Genomic DNA, 18088 nt, shown 5'->3' on the forward strand with positions numbered 1-18088 from the left:
ACCACCTCTCATTCAAGCCTTTCCCCCCCCCATTGTCAGGTGGTCACCCCATCTATAAAAGTTTTTGCCTTTCTTTTGTTTCAGGAGATAGGTATCTCAGAGAATCATGTCTCTGTGCCATCTCCCCTCGAGAGAAGTTTCTGACTTCTCTCTTGGTTACCTTCTCTAGCACCCAAATAAAAGACAATTTCATTCTAATTGGATTTGTGTGTGAGAGGGTATAATTTTTTAAAGAGGAATACCTAAGGACCCCCACCATCACCAATTTCCCCTGTGACAATAACCTTTGCTTCTTTGTCTATAAAATAGGGAACCGTGGGGAACAATTTTTAATTGGGGAGTGTTAGCTAAGTGGCTCACTGCAATATTGGGGCAAGGAAGGACACCAGCAGCCTCCCTCAAAACAGGATTTATTTTAACAAGAACGAACTTAAAAAAACAAAACAAACACAAACAGGATCAGTAGGATCAAGGGAAAGGAAATAAAATGGGGAAAGGGAAATTATAATACCTGAAAAAATACCACCGCCCAGGAATCAGCTGAAAATACACAGCAGAACTCCTGTCTCTTTCCAGCTTCCACCTAGAATGCCCAATTCTCCTCCCCCAATCCCAGAAAAACCCCCACACAGCCCCAGCCAATGGGATGGCTGTTCTGACAGTCACATGACTGCCCTCACTAGGCTTCCAATCATTATAATTTTGCCAGGCCCATGTAGGCGTTGGCGAGTGGTGATGACGTAGGTGCCAGCGCCATGGCAACGGCTATAACCAGTGAGTGGAGAACCCTGCGGTTTGTGGAACCCCAGGCCAGTGATGGCTGAGGCATAAAAACCTCAAATGACAATTAATTCTTTACAGAACTGAATATTTTACTGAATTCTAGCCCTACTCAGTTATTCCATCTTTTGTTGGCTAAGTCTTAGCCAATATGTCATTGAGAAAAAGCCCTTCTAGCTGCCAAATAGCTTATGGTTCAAACAATTGAATGTTGTTCCTTTAATTTCATATTTAAAATGTTACTATTTTGTATACAACGGAAGAATCCTTATCTAATTGGTAGGCTTAAGTGTGTAAAGAGATGCGATGAAAACTCCCAAAGTCACACCTGAAAGAAATCAGAGCTGCCAAAGTAGCTGAGAGTGATTGAGATCTTGTTGCTGCATAAGAAGAATCTTTCTCAGTTTCAGTTATCTATTGTACTGTAGCCTTTGCAAGATTAAGAAAAGAGCCTTGACAATTTTATGACATTTTAAAATACAATTACCTTCCGGCTAAGAATGCTAACCTTGTTTCTGTTAAATCACAGGTCTACTTTGTCCTCCTTCCAAAAAATAAAACAAAACAACACACACACACACACACACACACACACACAGCTAGATGTGATATCTTTTAGGGTTCAATCTGGGAGCCCATATTGGCAAGGCATATGGAAATCTTGACTTTATTCAATCAAGCAAATGTTTATAGAACACTTACTTGGTATATAACATTGTACTAAGCACTTGAGATGTAAACAAAAAGTAAAAGAAGTCACTGCCTTTGAGGAGCTTACATTATTTGGGGGGGGGGCAATGAGGGTTAAGTGACTTGCCCAGTGTTACACAGCTAGTAAGTGTCAAGTGTCTGGGTATTTGAACTCAGGTCCTCTTGAATCCAGGACTGGTGCTTTATCCACCTATTAGACAATAAGGATAGAAATAGAGATAGAGACAGAGACAGAGACAGAGACAGAGACAGAGACAGAGACAGAGACAGAGACAGAGACAGAGACAGAGATAGAGATATATGATACAAATAGAAGAGATGGGAGGTAACCTTAAAGGGAAAGGCAGCAGAAGCTCATGGAACCCATGAGAGACCTCCTGCAGAAGTTATCATTTGAGCTGTTGAATAAAGCCAGGCATTCCAAGCAGAAATGAAGAGTAATTGTAGTGCTGTTGACCTCAAAAAATCCTCTTAAAATAGAACTAATGTAGAAACAGAGAAGCTAACAAGTATGTTCCTGGAAAATTGAGTTACTCTCCAGGAATTTCCATGTGTGGACAGTCCAAATTAGCTTTTGAAATCATGTTACCATGATGAGATTTTTTTCTAAAATAGTACAATTTATATACATACAAAACAGACCACAGAAGAACACTTGGAAAGGAATATATCCTATATTTTAATCATTCTCCCACTCAGCTCCTCAGGTCTGAACAGAAGCAGTCGGGATATTTGCAAATCCAATTCATCCCCCTACTCTGAGCTGAGTGAAACAAACACTTGGCCCACTTTGTATAGAAACAGAGGAACATTGCATCCGTATTCTGACTCGGGCATCTCATCACCGGTAAATATCTTTGATCCTTGATCCTCTCTCCTTTAAAGCTCTTTATACACCCTATTTCCTCTTGGGAAAATTTCTCAATGCTTTCAATACATTTACAAACAAACCCGAGATTTCTCCTTCAAGGATAGAGGTTGGAGAGGGGGAAGGGAAAACTCATCTACCCCAGAGTAGAAGGGGTATATATGGGCATTATTCCAGGATGCTTTGAAACTACTAAAAATGTCAGGAGGGTGGCCCACGTCATCTCCTACTGATGTTAATTAAGCCTTGTCTGTGGCGTGTTTGTGTAGCAATCCAAATTGGCATGCTTATCCAATTGTCAGAGGGTACAAAGCTGAGAAGGGTAGCAAATACCTGGATAAGAGCGTCAGGATCCAGAAAAAGGTCTTAGTCTGAGTGATGGATCAAATGAAATAAGATAAAATTTTAAATAGGAATGGATATAAAATCATACACTTTGGATTTTAAAAAAATCACCTTCGTAAGTGTAATATCCAAAAGGCATGGCTAATTATCTGGTCCTTGGGAAAATATCAAGGGATTTTGGGGGGATATGTTTAGTGGCTATCTGGGAAGTTTGGTAAACTACAAAGTCACTAAGAGTCAGTGTGATTTTTTTTAAAAGGCAAATGCGGTCTCAGGGAGTGTCAGGAGACTCACAGAGTAAACAGAAATAAAGAGATGATGGTCCCACTGGATTCTGCTTTGAGCATAACACAGCTGGAGTATCGTGGTCAATTGTGCAGACCACACTTAAGGAAGGAAGTTGAGGAGCTGGAGAGGGTCAAGAAAAGGGCAATGAGAATGAGTCCATTTTGTAAGATCGTCTCAATTAGGATCATAGATTTCAATCTGAAAGAGACCTTGGCGTTCAAACTCTAGTTCATTTGCCTTATTTTGTAGCTTTGAATCTATCTGGAAAAAAAATAAAAACAAAAACACTTGGAGATATTTAGCCTGAATAATGATGATGGTGATGATTCACATTTATATAGCCCTTGTTTTTTGCCAGGCACTTTGCAATTATTATATCATTTGATCCTTAGAACAACACTAGGTACTATTATCTGTTTTACAGATAAGGAAACTGAGGCAAATAAAGGTTAAGTGACTTGCCCATTGTCATATAGTTAGTAAGTTTCTGAGGTCAGATATGAACTCAGGTCTTCCTGACTCCAGGCTTGGCATACTATCCACTATGCTACCTAGCTTCTCAAAGAAACTGTAGGTGGGAGGAAGGGGAATGGAGAAAAGAAGGGACATGATGACTTTAAGAAGTTTGAAGGGCTGTCCCTTAGCATAAGTATTGGACCAGAGATCCTTAACCTGGTATCTATAAACTTGACTCCCCCCACCGCCACACCCTATTTTGGAGGCAGGTAGGTGGTACAGTGGATAGAGCATTGGCCCTGAAGTCAGGAAGATGTGAAGTCAAATGTAGCCTAAGATACATACTAGCTATGTGACCCTGGGCAAGTCACATCCCTGATTGCCTCCAAAATAAAAATAAGATAAAGGAAAAATATATTTTGATATTTATATTTCAATATCTTTGGTGTCCTTTATAAGCTTTGTGTTTTATCTTATGGATTTAAAAACATAGTTCTGAGAAGTGTTCCATAAATAAGCTCATGAAGGGGTCCAGAACCCCCAAAAGATTAAGAACCCCTGGAAGATATCTTGGCTTGACTCCAAAGGACAGAGCTAGGAGAAGTAGGTGAGCATCTCAAAGGGACAAATTTGGTCTTGATGTCAGGAAAAATTGCTTACAAGTTGGAGCTGTCCTGGACCTGCTCTGGGAGGGACTGAATTTATTGGAGGCTTTGGGCCAAAGGCCAGAAAACCATTTGCTGGCCATATAGTACAATCCATAATTGACAAAGGATACCCTGTACTATAGACCTATGTATGGAACAAGTTGTTAATGTAAAGAGGAAAAGATAAATAGGACCAATGGATATGTATGCTTAAAATTTGAACATCCTCCTTTTCTTTAGAAAAATAAACATGTAAAACATTGAATAGTCCACACATGGCAAGAAACAAAGCTCATTTTTACCCAGAAAAAAAAGCTTTTCACAGTTTGAATCTTCCTATATCCTGATATTTCATTACATCCATTCATTTTCTTTTGAACAACTTGAAATCTCCACCCTAGGGGTTGTAGAAAGGTTGACTTAGAGAAAACTTGATATGTTCAGGGTTAATTAAACATGGTAGAGTTAATTAGGCTGTCATGTTTAGCCTTTCCCTTGGATTCCTTATTGTTGCTGAAGATTCACACCTCTATTTCCTTGGGATGGAGTCAAGTCAGTTGATGATCTCATAGAACCCAGGCTGACTCCTTTGGGTAATATGCCATAAGTTTAAAGGTAATGACATCACCTTCCTCTGGAAGAAGATAATATTTAGCTGATCACTTTACAGGGGGCCAGAACAGTTAAAGGGAATGTGAAAAATTAGTCAACAAACTGAATTTTTAAAATTTTATTTATTTAAAAAAATTTTTTTGTGAGGCAATTGGGGTTAAGTGACTTGCCCAGGGTCATACAGCTAGTAAGTGTCAAGTGTCTGAGGCCGGATTTGAACTCAGGTACTCCGAACTTCAGGGCTGGTGCTTTATCCACTGTGCCACCTAGCTGCCCCCAACAAACTGAATGTTGGTCTACATAATATCAAACAATTCAGTATTTCAAAAACTCTGCTTAAAAAAAACAGAAGTACACCAGTTAAAAAGTGAAGGCTGGGGGCAGCTAGGTGGCACAGTGGATAAAGCACCGACCCTGGATTCAGGAGGACCTGAGTTCAAATCCAGCCTCAAGACATTTTATACTTACTATCTGTGTGACCCTGGGCAAGTCACTTAACCCTCATCCCCCCCAAAAAAAATCAGTAATACAGATGCAAAAAAAAAAAAAAAAGATTAGCATGACCCCTGCGCAAGGAGGACACACAAATTCATGAAGTGTTCCACATGTCTTTTTCTTTAAATGAAGGCTTCCTTCTCATAAATAGAATTTGTTTGGAGGTTTTTGGAGGGTTTGTTTTATTTTGTTATGCAATGATCTACATAATGAATTGCAACAAATCTTTCCCCAAATTGCTCCAAGATCCTGGTATGGTATAGACACAGCCCATGACATACATACTCAAATTTGTCGGAGCCTCATGTAATACCTAATCCTAATACTGAAATGTTCCAGTCTCTATACCCAAGTGGCCCCCAGCCCAAATAGCAGCAAATTCTGAGTCTATTTCAAAACTTTAAAAATTCATATTACATAGTATCAGAGAAGCAGGTACCTTTTGTTCCTAGATGACCAACCATGGAGTAGGTAAGACCTAGGTTCAAATTCTACCTCCAACTCCTAGTGACCATGTGAAATTGAACAAATCACTTAGCCTTTCAGTATTCTCAGGAATCTCTAAAGCCCTAACTCTGTAATTGCTGATCCACTTTGATGGAAGCAGTATCCACTGATACTCCAGGTCTATTCCACCCCTCAAAAATAAAAATAAAAATTCAGTGTCAGAGGAACCTAAATAAAAAATACATTCATTCATTACTCAAGGAGCCCCTATTTGTGTGAACTAGGAATATGAGATCATAGATCTAAGGCTGAAAGGTCTAGTCAGACTCCATCTTTTAAGATATTAAGGCCCAGGGAGGTTCAATGACTTTGCAACCAAGGTCCCAAAGAATGTAAGTATCAGCAGTGAGATTTGTTTTTGTTTTTTTGTGGGGCAATGAGGATTAAGTGACTTGCTCAGGGTCACACAGCTAGTAAGTGTCAAGTGTCTGAGACTAGATTTGAACTCAGGTCCTCCTGAATCCAGGACCTGTGCTTTATCCACTGTGCCACCTAGCTGCTCCCTCAGCAGTGAGATCTGAATGCAGCTCCTCTGACTTCAGAACCAGTAAAACCCTTTGGAAAATATAAGTATAAACCTAGTGCCACACAATAGCAGAGCTGCGAGGGACTTCAGAGATAACCTAGACTCAGAATGGTATAATCAGGCAATAAGCACTTACTAAGCACCAAAGAAAGGCAAAAGATGCTTCCTGCCCTCAAGGAACTCACAGTGTAATGGGGGAGACAAAATGAGAAGAACCAGTCAATCAGTTAGTCAAAAAACATTTATTAAATGCCTTCTATGTGCCTGTTATATACATGGTAAATTGAATAGAACAGAGGGAAGGCACTAGCATTAAGGAGGAATCAGGGAAGTCTTCTTGTAGAAGCTGTGATTTTTGCTGGGATTTGAAGGAAGCCAAGGAAGTCTGGAGGTGGTGAAGAGGTAGATTATGCCAGGCATGGGGAACAGCAAGTGGAAATGCCCAGAGTCTAGAGATGGAAGGGCATTCCATTCCTGTGGGGAAGGGCAAAGAGGTCAGGGTTACCGGATTACAGAGAATGGAGGGGGTGGGGTATGTACGAAGACCAGAAAGGAGGGAGGAGACCATATTGTAAAGGACTCTGAAGCCCAAGCAGAGGATTTTATAGCTGATCCTGGAAGTGATCATAAGCCACCGGAGTTCATTGAATGGAGAATGTCATAGTGCATTGGAAAGAATACTAGGTTCTGAATAAAGGTGAACAAGAGGAACTTTCCCAGGTTATATAGCTTGTCAGTGCTGGAAGCTGAACTTGAACTCAGATCTTCTGACTAGTCATTCACTGCTCTTTGCACTACATTCTGGATCTTTCTAGGTCATGTGGCTAGTAAATAGGCAGAAGGGTGGAATTTATTTGAACTCGGTTCTCATGCTCTTACAGCAGTGCTATTTCCTCCAAGCTATGCCTCCTTCCCTTCTGTCACTGCAGCTTTTACTTGTCCCTGTTTTTCTTTCTTTTTTTATGACGGTAATGTCATCTGAAGACATAAAAAGGCAATGGAGTGTTTTAGTCCTGGGGGATTGGCCTTCCAGACAGTTTTGCTCCTAGTGTAGGAGTCGAAAATAGCTCAAGAGCATAAAACAGTTTAGAAAAGGAGGCTTCCAAAAAACACTCAACTGGAAACAATCTCAGTTTATTTTTAAATAATACAGTATAACAGTACTTAACTCACAGCAAATCAGAATGTGCTCATGCTTACTGGTGGGTAGACCAGGAGATTAAGCCAAGTTTATTCTTTGAAAGCAGAACTAGGAGCAAAGGGTAGAATTTGAAAAAAAAAATGAACATAGGCTTGGGAAAAATTAAACAAAACAAAACTTCTTACCAATTATAGTTCTCCACGATTAAAATGGGCTGCCCAAGAGGTAGTGGGTTCCCACTACCCTGGAGGCTTTGAAGCAAATGCTGAGTGACCACTTGGTGGGTGTGTTGTAAAGGGGATTTGTTTTCAGGAATGGGCTGGAATAGATGCCTCTGAGGCCTCTTCTGATTCTGTGATTCAGTTAATAAGAATACCTAGGAGCATCTCTGTTTCTTAGACATTCTGAAGCTAGTTTTTCCATTAGCATACCTGTATGTGTGAGATGGGGGGGGGGGCATGAATGATTTGTCTCATTTTGTAAATGGAGAACTTGACATTTATCTGCCACAACTAAGGTCATGATAAAATATTGATGACAGAGGTAAGATTGAAATTGGTCAAATAGAAGGTATTCAATAATCTAGCCTTTCTTGGCACCAGCTAGAGGCATGAAATTGACATTTTCAGCTTGTCAAATTTCTTCTTTTACCTCAGGTTGTAGTTGTATAAAATATATACAAATATTCATGTCCCTAATGGATAAATGAGTTTATGGGGTGTGAATTTAATATCGTAGTCCCTTTAGAGCAAGGATTTTTAATTTTATTTGTGTCATGGATGTCTTCGGTGAAACCTATGAACCCCATTTTCGTAATAATGTTTGCTGTCTTACATTCATAAATGGAAGAAGTTTAAACTTCAGTTTAAGATTAATGAAAGTAAAGGGCACAGTGGGTAGAGCACTGGGCCTTGAGTCATGAAGACTCCCCTTCCTGAGTTCAAATGTGGCCTCAGGCACTTGCTAGCTGTCTATGTGACTCTTGGCAAGTCATTTAACCATGTTTACCTCAGTTTCCTCATATGTAAAATGTGCTGGAGAAGGAAATGGCAAACCACTACAGTATGTCTTCAAAGAAAACTCCAAATGGGGTCATGAAAGTCAGATACCACAGAAACAACTCAATAATAACATACAATCTTTTCCTTTCATATCCAAGTTCATGGACCCCATGCATTCAGTCCGTGTGCCCTTGGGTCAAGAAGTCTTGCTTTAGAGTAACATGGCTATTTGGTAATTTGTTCAAGTACAATGCTAGACAATATAGACATGGCATAGTGGGAAAAGTTTCCATTTGGAGTTGGAGACCTTGTCTCCAAGCTTTGACATTTTGCTGTGTGAATATGTGCAGGGCTCTGAGTTTATTTGGACTCAGTCATTTATTCATCTGCAAAGTGAAGGAGTTGAAATAAATGGAATGAATGACCTCTAAGATTCTTTCCAGTTCAAAGCTTGTCATGTTCCTATGAGCTAACCATTAGGGATTTCCAGGATTGACAAAGCCAATGCTTCACATTCATTTTATAGATAGAAAACAGTTAACGGGACCTCCAGTCATTATTCCATCATTTCATCTCTTTTTCAATTTTCCCCCCTTTCCTTTAGCTTCCGTCAGATTCTTTCAAATATCTGACTTGGAGCAAGCTAGAGCAACATGACGTTCAGGGAGACCAACTCCGCTGTCCAAGAGTGAGAGAAGGTATGATAGATAGCAAGTGTAAGTGGCTATCACATGAATATGTATATGTATGTGTGTATATATGTATAGGTGATATCCACTTATATCCACACACATATATATGGAAAAAATTCAATTTAATAAGTTCTCTTTGCTATTCTATTTTTAATCTTTAAAAAATTGTTTTAAAAATTTTGAACTTAAACATTCCCCTCTTCCCCAGTATTTCCATACATATAACAGGATGCAAAAAGAAGATTCTGTATAAAACTCTGAATATCCTTTTCTGCCATTTGGTTTTGATTTTTGAATAAATTCTTCAAAAGCATCACAACCTAAAACAATGTTTACCTCCTTTTGGCATTATGCTACCAAAGATTTCTAAGATTTTGTAGAATCACAGAATCCTGAACTTGGAAGAGACTTCTGAGGCTGCCAACTAGTCTAATACATATTTGAATATTATACATTATATACAACATACATAAAAAATAGCTACCACAACCATCACTCCCTGAAAAAATGAAAGAAAGGGATCTACTGCTTCCTGAGGCAACCATTACACTTTGGGACAAATCTTATCATAAGCTTTTTTTTTGTTTTATATCACTTAAATTTACTTCTTTGTAACTTCCGTCCATTGCACCTATTGTGCCCTCTGGGGCCAAACCAAAAATGCCCAGTCCTGGTTGCTCATGATAATCATTCATTGAATCACAGACTGTCAGAATTGGAAGAAAGCTCAGGGGCAGTCTAGTTCAACTTTCATTTTTCATTGGTCCAGATTTGTGATTTCATTCAGGTAGGGATCTCCCACTGAACCAATTCCCTCCACCAAAGCAGATCTGCAAATGTTCTGCAGCTTATAGTGTTAGAGAGTTACTTGGGCCATTGAGAAGTTAAATGGTTTGCCTAGGGTCATACAGATAGCATGTATCGAAGGTGATACTTGAATCTGGGTATTCCCTATTTCTGAAGTCATCTTTCTACTCACAACATTCTGCCTCTCATCAGTAAAAATCATCTGAAGGAAAAAAAGTGGTCACTAGAGGGCCAACATGGGTTCATAAAGAAATAATCATTACAAACTAATATTGTTTTCCTTTTTGATAGGGTCATTTGATTGGCAGATCAGAAAATGTAAGAAAATGGCTACTTCAAAAAGCTCAATTCATAGCAGACTACATTAGATCACAGGAGGCTCTAGTTCCATTATACTCTGCACTCATCATGCCGCTACTGGACTGTTGTGTCCATTTCCAGGTGCCACATTGCAAAAGGACTTTTTGCTAACCAGAGTATATCCAGAGGATAATGGTCATGATGAAAGGACTCAAAATGTGACTATAAGACAAAGGCTTACCAGGAACTGGGCATGACTAACTTGAAAAAGGGAAGACTTGACAAAAATGAGATCAGTATCTTCAAACAATTGAAGGGCAATCATCTGGAAGAAGTAAGACTTACCCAGGGGTCTCGATCCATAGTATAAGACTTGGGCAAAGAGGTGAAAGTTAGAGGGAGACAGATTTCTGATTGATATAAGGACTATTAAGAGACATCTAAAAATGGAATGGGCTCAATAGAAAGATAATGAGTTTTTATCGTCAGTGGACATGTTCAAGAAGAGGTATGATGACCAACAGTCAGGAATATTGTTGAAGGGATTCCTGTATGGCGTAGGAGACTGATTTGATGATGTCCACTTGACTGCCATTTAAAGTAACCCTTTCAATTCTGAGTTTCTGTGATTCTCTGAAATAAATCCTCCTTTCCCTTTCATTAAAAGGAGAAAGCTCACTTTGGGTTCCAGAAAATAACTTTTTTTTTAAAAGAGAGTAATGAATACCCTCTAACAATAACTGCCTTCTCTCTCTAGATTAAATCCTGAAGTAGTCATCAAGAATAATTCAGCTGTTCCCAAATCCCAGCTATCCAGAGAGAGTTTCTGAGAAAAGAAATATTATCTAGGGTATGATAGATAAACTGTTACTTCCCAAGACCCCAATTATCAGATAATGTTAAAATTAATTTCTCCCAATTAGAAATCAAACAACAAAAAAAGCAAACAGCAGGGGAAACAATATTTTCTGTTGTTGTTTGAAAATCTCTCAGGAAGTTATTCAGTGACTGCTTATTAGGAGTTGCAAGTTTGGCAAGAAAGAAAGAATAAGCTCTGAGGTATGAGGTTCATGCCACCATCTCTCAGCTGTCAGATAGTAAAGACTGGAGCTCTCAGCTACTGAGATATAGCTTCAATTACCATCCAAGAGTGAGCTAAAAAAAGGCAATCCAATTTAATACAGCTTCTCAGCATCGAGGTGACTTTTGGCCTCCAACTTCAAAAAAATCTTTGAAAGTCCCTTTAAGGAGAAATAATTAAAGGAGCAAGAGATCAATAGAAGTCAAACAACAATAAAGGGAGGAGGATTGAGTAATTCTGGGACATGAGCCATATAGAAATGTCCCAAACTTTTTTTCTCCCACTTTAATGTGGTACGGAGAGAAGCTCTCCACAGTAATTAGCTGATTATTCTTTTTTTTATTCCTATTATTCTTTGAGCTAATCAAAATGAACCAAGAGTACATTCTTGAAATTGTTGGGCATTTAGTTTTGAAATGGTCTTGGAAGATGACAGGCTCACTACTTTAAGGTGTCAAGCAATTCCCCATGTTACTATGGCTGAAAGCTAGGCAGACAGCCATCACCTCCCTGATTCCTAGGGAAATAGCTGCAGAAACAGGTATGAGCTAGACAAATTATTTTCATCAATGATGATCAAGATATTTGGGATGGGAGAAGGCATGGAAAGGAAAGAAAAAATACCTGGACAACTGAAGTTGCTCTTTCTGGTGACTGGTCATTTTCCAGGGCCAGAAATTCATATGTGCCAGATAATTCAAATAGTGAATTACAGGACAATTCAAAATAGTGAATAATTTTATCCCTAACAGTGATGTCATTTCTTCCTCTCCTTGCCTTTATGGGAAATATTTTGAATACGCGATCAACTGAGACTTTGATCTCAGTGATAATTTATTAAATGTCTCCTATAAGCAGCTAGGTGGTGCAGTAGATACAACGCTGGGCCTGGAGTCAAAAAGACTTCCTAAGTTCAAATCTGGCCTCAGACACTTACTTAGCTGTATGACACTGAGCAAGTCACTTAACTCTCTTTGCCTTTGTTCCTCAACTGTAAAATGATGTAGAGAAGGAAATGGCAAGTGCAAAGATGCTCCAGTATCTTTGTGAAGAAAACCCAAATGGGATCAAGAAGAGTCATATATGCCAACCACTATGTAGAGGGATGTAAAGCCAACGCAAAACAACCCCTGCCCTCAAAGACCTTACACAGTTTAAGGCCATCAACTACATTTAGTACCCTGGTACTGAAGAACACTGATCATCAGTGATGTCTTTTGTGATCAGTTTCATTCCTGACACAATGGTGAACTGATTTTTTAAATGGAGTATGATGAAATTCTGAGTGATAGCCAACTGAAGATTAACCATAGAAAGAAAATGTGGATCCTGTAATATAAGTTATATAAAACCCTTGTTTTATCAGAGGCCCTTAATGACGTTATCATAGTCTTTAACAGAACAACTAAATAAAAAGTAATAATAAGAATCAGATTTATACATGTAAAGTTTGCAAAGCATTTTACATATATTATCTCATTTAATCCTCATGGCAACCTTGTGAAGTAGGTGCTGTTCCCATTTTCCAAATGAAGAAACTGAAGCTGACAGAAGTTAAATAACTTTTCCAGGGTTACAGACTTACTAAGGTACTCAGCTAAGAAGTGTCTGGGGCAAGATTCAAACTCAGATTTTTCTCATCTCCAGCCCCACCACTATCCACTATGCCATATGGCTGTTACGATTTGTTTATTCAAGTTTTCCTTTGCTCACCCTTGGGTTGGAAAGTAGCATGGCTAAAACACAAGCTGTTATCAAAGGGGAAAGGAGGGTTTGAATGAGTCATTCAGTTGAGAGGCAACATCCAAATAACCAACCATTTGCTAATATTTAAATCTGGTCTGAAAATACAGGATTTAAATATAAGCAAATACAGTTTCATTTGCCTCAGAAGGCCTGTGAGAAGCAAGGTATTTGGCATATCTCATTTCACACAAGAGAAAAGATGAGAATGATTTGCAATGATTAGGAAGTTGGCAATATGGAGAAATTTCCCCTTTTCTTAGCCTAAAAAAGTCACTGGATACAGCAGAATTTTGTTATAACGTGTGGTTGATACTCGGAGTGTTTGGATATAAATCTGCCATGTCCTATCTCCTGAAACCTGACAATAATGCACATCAAAGGCCCCAAATTACACAGGTTGCTTATAAAAGCAGTTATTGGTCATGTTCCCAGAGCTGTAACTAGCAATTTTATAGCCAGGGCAAGTGATATAAAATGTGCTCTCATTCACTTGAGATGGAGAGAGCATAATCTAGGATGCCTTGAAATTCCTAGTGGTAAGGCTGCTATGGGCTGGGAGTAGGGAATGAAAGGCCAAGCCTGGAAGCTCAGCTGGCATATAATACCCTGAGGAAAGGAAGGCACATCTATTCCTTTCCTGTGTCAGCTAATTATCCCTGACAACTGTGTGCTTAGCTCAGTTGTTTCTGCTCTGCAGAGAGACTCAAAGGGCTGCCAAGACTCCCTCTAAATTTTTGTACCTAGTAACAGAGCCTGATTGCCCCAACCTAGCTAGAGTCCTGCTTGTTCTTTACTGAAAGCCAGCATCATTAAGATATTCTGTTGCATTTTTCTTATGATTTTTATATAGGGCCTTCTGAAGAAGACCTGCTTTTTAGATGTGAGGAATATCTTTCCTCTCCAAAGAAAAAGATACTTGAAAAAGACAAATGGGAGAAATGGCAACAAGAAAACTGGGAGGAATGTACGGTAAGAGTTTTTCAAAAGGTCCATGACCTAAACATGTGAACCTTCTTCATTATTCTTTGTTAAGCATGGTATTTTTTATAGATAACAAGGACCACTTTTTGAAAAATGCCAGTATACCCTGATTATTTTACCATTTCTCTAGAGTTCCTCAGAATGTCACCTGCTTAAAGACAGGGATGATTTCATTTGGGGCTCTGTATCAGTACTCCCAGTTTCTATCACAGTGCCTAGAACAAGGTAGATATTTAATTCCATGCTTGCTGATTTGGATTGGATCTATTGATCAGAAGGGAGTGAAACTTCCTTAAAAATTTATCGTGTTTCTATTTCTCCCTTTCATTTTTTGGGGGAAGAACACTTTCCTTTGAGGAACGGAAAATGTTAGTCACACAAAGCAAAGAATATTCTTATAATCTTAAATCACCCCTATAATTCATAGAATTTAGAGTTTCGACAAAACCTCATCAGCCTGTCCCTTCTATATAGGTCTGCCTGGAGACAATGAAGCAATAAGTTCAGTAGTGAATGGAACAAATGGTAATATCTAGTTCTCTAAGAGCAAACCTATTGCTGAAGGTTCATACCCTCAAAGATTTAGAGCTTGGATTGACTACGTATTATCTAGCCCAAACCCTTCATTGTAGAGGTCAGAAAACTGACGCCTACAGAAGTTAAATGACTTTATGAAGATCACACACGTAGCCTTCAAGCAGAGGACAGATGGTGATGTTGGATCTCTCCTTTAACCTAATCATCATATCCTACTTTTTATTATTCTCAACTATGTATTCAATGTGTTTCCCATGCAATATAATGTAAGCTTCTGGAGGCCTAGGATTTTTTTACCTTTGTATCATCAGCGCCTGACCATATGCTTTGCACATAATAGACATGTAGATGTTCTTTTAATGGAATATTCCAGAGTGTTGGGATTTCAAGTTATTGTTGAACTAAATGAACTCTGAGGTTTCTTCCAGCAAAAGTTCCTATGTTTATGTTCAATCTAGAGCCAGGGTTTCTTCTACCTTTGAGCAATGGACAGTTCTCATTTGCACTGAAATAATTCTAAACAGATAAGTTAGACCAAATCAAACAGTTGGGCTCAACTTGACCCAATTACCCTGTTTACATTCAACCTTGGAGACTTTTCTAGACAGGATACACACTGGAAACCATAAACAATTATAAACAAACTTCTTTTTTGTTTTGTTTTGTTTTTAGTGAGGCAATTGGGGTTAAGTGACTTGCCCAGGGTCACACAGCTAGTAAGTGTTAAGTGTCTGAGGCCGGATTTGAACTCGGGTCCTCCTGACTCCAGGGCCGGTGCTCTATCCACTGCGCCATCTAACTGCCCCAACAAACCTCTTACTCTGTGGGGTTTAAAAATGTCTTCTCTGGTACCCTAATAATCTAAATATAGAGAAGGGAGTACCTCCTAACAATGAGAGGTAGCACGCAACACATTGGAAAGAACATGGGATTGGAAGACAGAGGACCTGTCTTCAATCCCAACTTTGCCACTCATTGCCTATGTGATTCTGGGCAAGTCACTTCCCTTCTCTCATTTGTGAAATGATTATGTTGAAATAGGTGGTCTCTCAGATGCCCTTTAACTTTAGATGGGCAGTCAAGAGGCAGCGAGTCACTTAATCCATATGTAATAACCCTAATGATACAGTTTCCTCAGCTTTAAAATGAAAAGGTTAGACTAGATGGTCTCTGTGGCCCCATCTGGCTTTAGATCTATGATCCTTCAAGGAGATTCAGCAAAACAGTCTCTATGATCTCTGTCAACTTTATAAGCCTTTGGTCAATGAACAATTCAACATTAGGTGCATGGGATATAGAGACCAAAGGGCACATATTGGCCCTGCCCTCTAGAGTGAGTACCTCCTTTCCCTCAATCAGAGTAAAGGTCTCTACCTTCCCCACTCTTCTGTATTTGTGTTAGATCCCAGAATTACTAGGTTGAATGACCTATCCCAGGTCATCTATCAGAGATCAGGTCTGACCTGCATATGCAAATGATCCCAAGATGACTTCCTGCTGCAGAGATGAAAAGATCTTAGGCATTGACATCACCTCTTCTATATCCCAACAGTGAGACTTTACTTAAGGCAAAATTAGGGTTAGGGCTAAATTACCCTCTTACTTCAAGGTGGTCAACATTCTTACCTAATGAAAGTGACTTCAAATGGCTAAAATGGTCCTGACAATTGCAATATCCAGGTAGATGCAGACTGGACATCCCCAGCTCTACTGCATTAATATGCGGCCTTTCAGCATTTACAAAGTAGTTTTATTTTACTAACCTCCATTTTTGGCAAAAGTCACATTTAAATCATTTAGTTCCTCTTATGTCAAAAACACATAGAAACTCTATAGAGACATTAATAATCTTCCCAGATGTTAGACTTTTGAAGGTCCTTTAAAACAGGAAACAATTTTGCTTTAGAAAAAAAGTGAAATGTCTTGACCCCGTCTCTTATTCTCCTATTTTATTTCCAGAATTTAATAGTGATCATATATAGATTTCCTTTAAAAAGGAGATGATGTGATTTTTATAGGTACCACGACTCTTTAATCTTACAGAGTTTAGAACAGAAATTATTTTCATTGCTTTGACATCAAGAAAGTTGATAGGGTGGTTGATTATGAAAAACCCAGCCAACTTCCAGTTATTTTTCAAAAATAAAGTACTGATGTTACCTTCTTTGCATGATATTCCTAGGACTTACAGGGTTACAGGGAAAGTAGGTAGTTATATGGTTCTATGTGAGTTCATCAGGTCTTTAAAAAAAAACAGTTTTTGAAAATAGTTGCAAAAAAGAAATTGCTTTTTTACCTTCTTACCCCCCTCCAGAATTTGAACATTTCATTTCAGGATTTGGGAGACCCTTATCAAGCAGACAATTTGAACAGGATCCTCCGAAGACTGATTCGAGTGCAAACCCTTTGGCTGGTGGACAATTCCTTGACAGATCTAAGTGCCATAAGACTTCCTAGGTACTTATGCCGTTTTCAATGACCAACCCAGTAGACAGTTTAAGATCGTAACCTGTAAGCATGACAAGGAAAGAACATTCCTCCCAATCTAGGGCATGGTGTATTAGAAAAGCAATAAGTCACCAATATTCGTCATGCATGAGAGATAGAAAGCTGCCTTAGAGCCAAATAAATACCTAGGTTAAAGGTCTGTCATTGACTTGTGCTGACTGCATGAACTTGGACAAGTCACTTAACATCTTAGTGTCTCAAGTAATTCTCTCAGACTGTAAATTGAGGAATACTTCCTGATCTGCATTGATTAGAAGGGATTAACTGCTATCATCCCTTAAACCCAACAAAATCACTGGTCTAGACAATGTATTTATACACACATCTTAACTACACATCTCTTGTCAGTATCAGTAATGATAGCATTCTTATTTCAAATAATTTCTTGTCAGATGTAGGTGCATTTTTTTGTGGGTCAGTAAGGGTTAAGTGACTTGCCCAGGGTCACACAGCTAGTAAGTGTCAAGTGTCTGAGGCCAGATTTGAGCTTAGGTCCTCCTGAATCCAGAGCCGGTGTTTTATCCACCACACCACCCAGCTGCCCCACAGTATAGGTGCATTTTAAAAGTACAAAGATTGTTAAGGTCTATTTTACAGGCACAATAAATATTAAATAAAATGGATTGCCCTTTGCTGTATAGATGACTTGATGAATCATATCAATGAAAATAAATTCATTTGTGAATAGAAAAAATGGACTAAGAAAATTTTCAAATCTATAAATTTTAAGCACTAATTACACTGAAGTCATAGAAGAGTAATTTACCCTCATACAGTCACATGAGCAGAGAAGTCTGTCCTTTTTGTTGGGTGGGAAACAACAGTGTTGATTACAGGCCCATGTACATTTTATTCCTGAATCAGGTGTTGTCAGTCAACGCTATTAATTGAGCCACCTGTGCATTAGAAACTCTCAGAGTCAGTCACCATGAAGCAAAGCAAAGGAATGAGAAGAAAAGATCTTGGCTTTCAGTATCACAAAGGAGACATTCATTCTTTTTCTCTGTCCCTCTGTGTCTCTGTCTGTCTTTGTTCCTGTCTTCCTCTGTCGCTGTCACT

At 38.9% G+C, this 18088-nt stretch overlaps 1 protein-coding gene and 1 pseudogene across 1 annotated transcript in view; both read left to right on the top strand.

Annotated features, from left to right (window-relative positions):
• The window catches only part of LOC122747104, a 104775-nt gene extending 87775 nt beyond the window's left edge, over positions 1-17000 (top strand). Inside the window, exons 3-5 of the mRNA XM_043993322.1 lie at positions 8982-9075; positions 13854-13972; positions 16857-17000. Of these exons, the coding sequence (XP_043849257.1) occupies positions 8982-9075; positions 13854-13972; positions 16857-17000 (357 nt within the window). The remainder of the gene's footprint in view (positions 1-8981; positions 9076-13853; positions 13973-16856) is intronic.
• On the top strand, positions 5227-5318 carry LOC122752322 (annotated as a pseudogene).
• Positions 17001-18088: the final 1088 nt, after the last annotated feature.

The sequence above is a fragment of the Dromiciops gliroides genome, chromosome 3 (assembly GCF_019393635.1).
Source record: "Dromiciops gliroides isolate mDroGli1 chromosome 3, mDroGli1.pri, whole genome shotgun sequence".
NCBI lineage: Eukaryota > Metazoa > Chordata > Mammalia > Microbiotheria > Microbiotheriidae > Dromiciops > Dromiciops gliroides.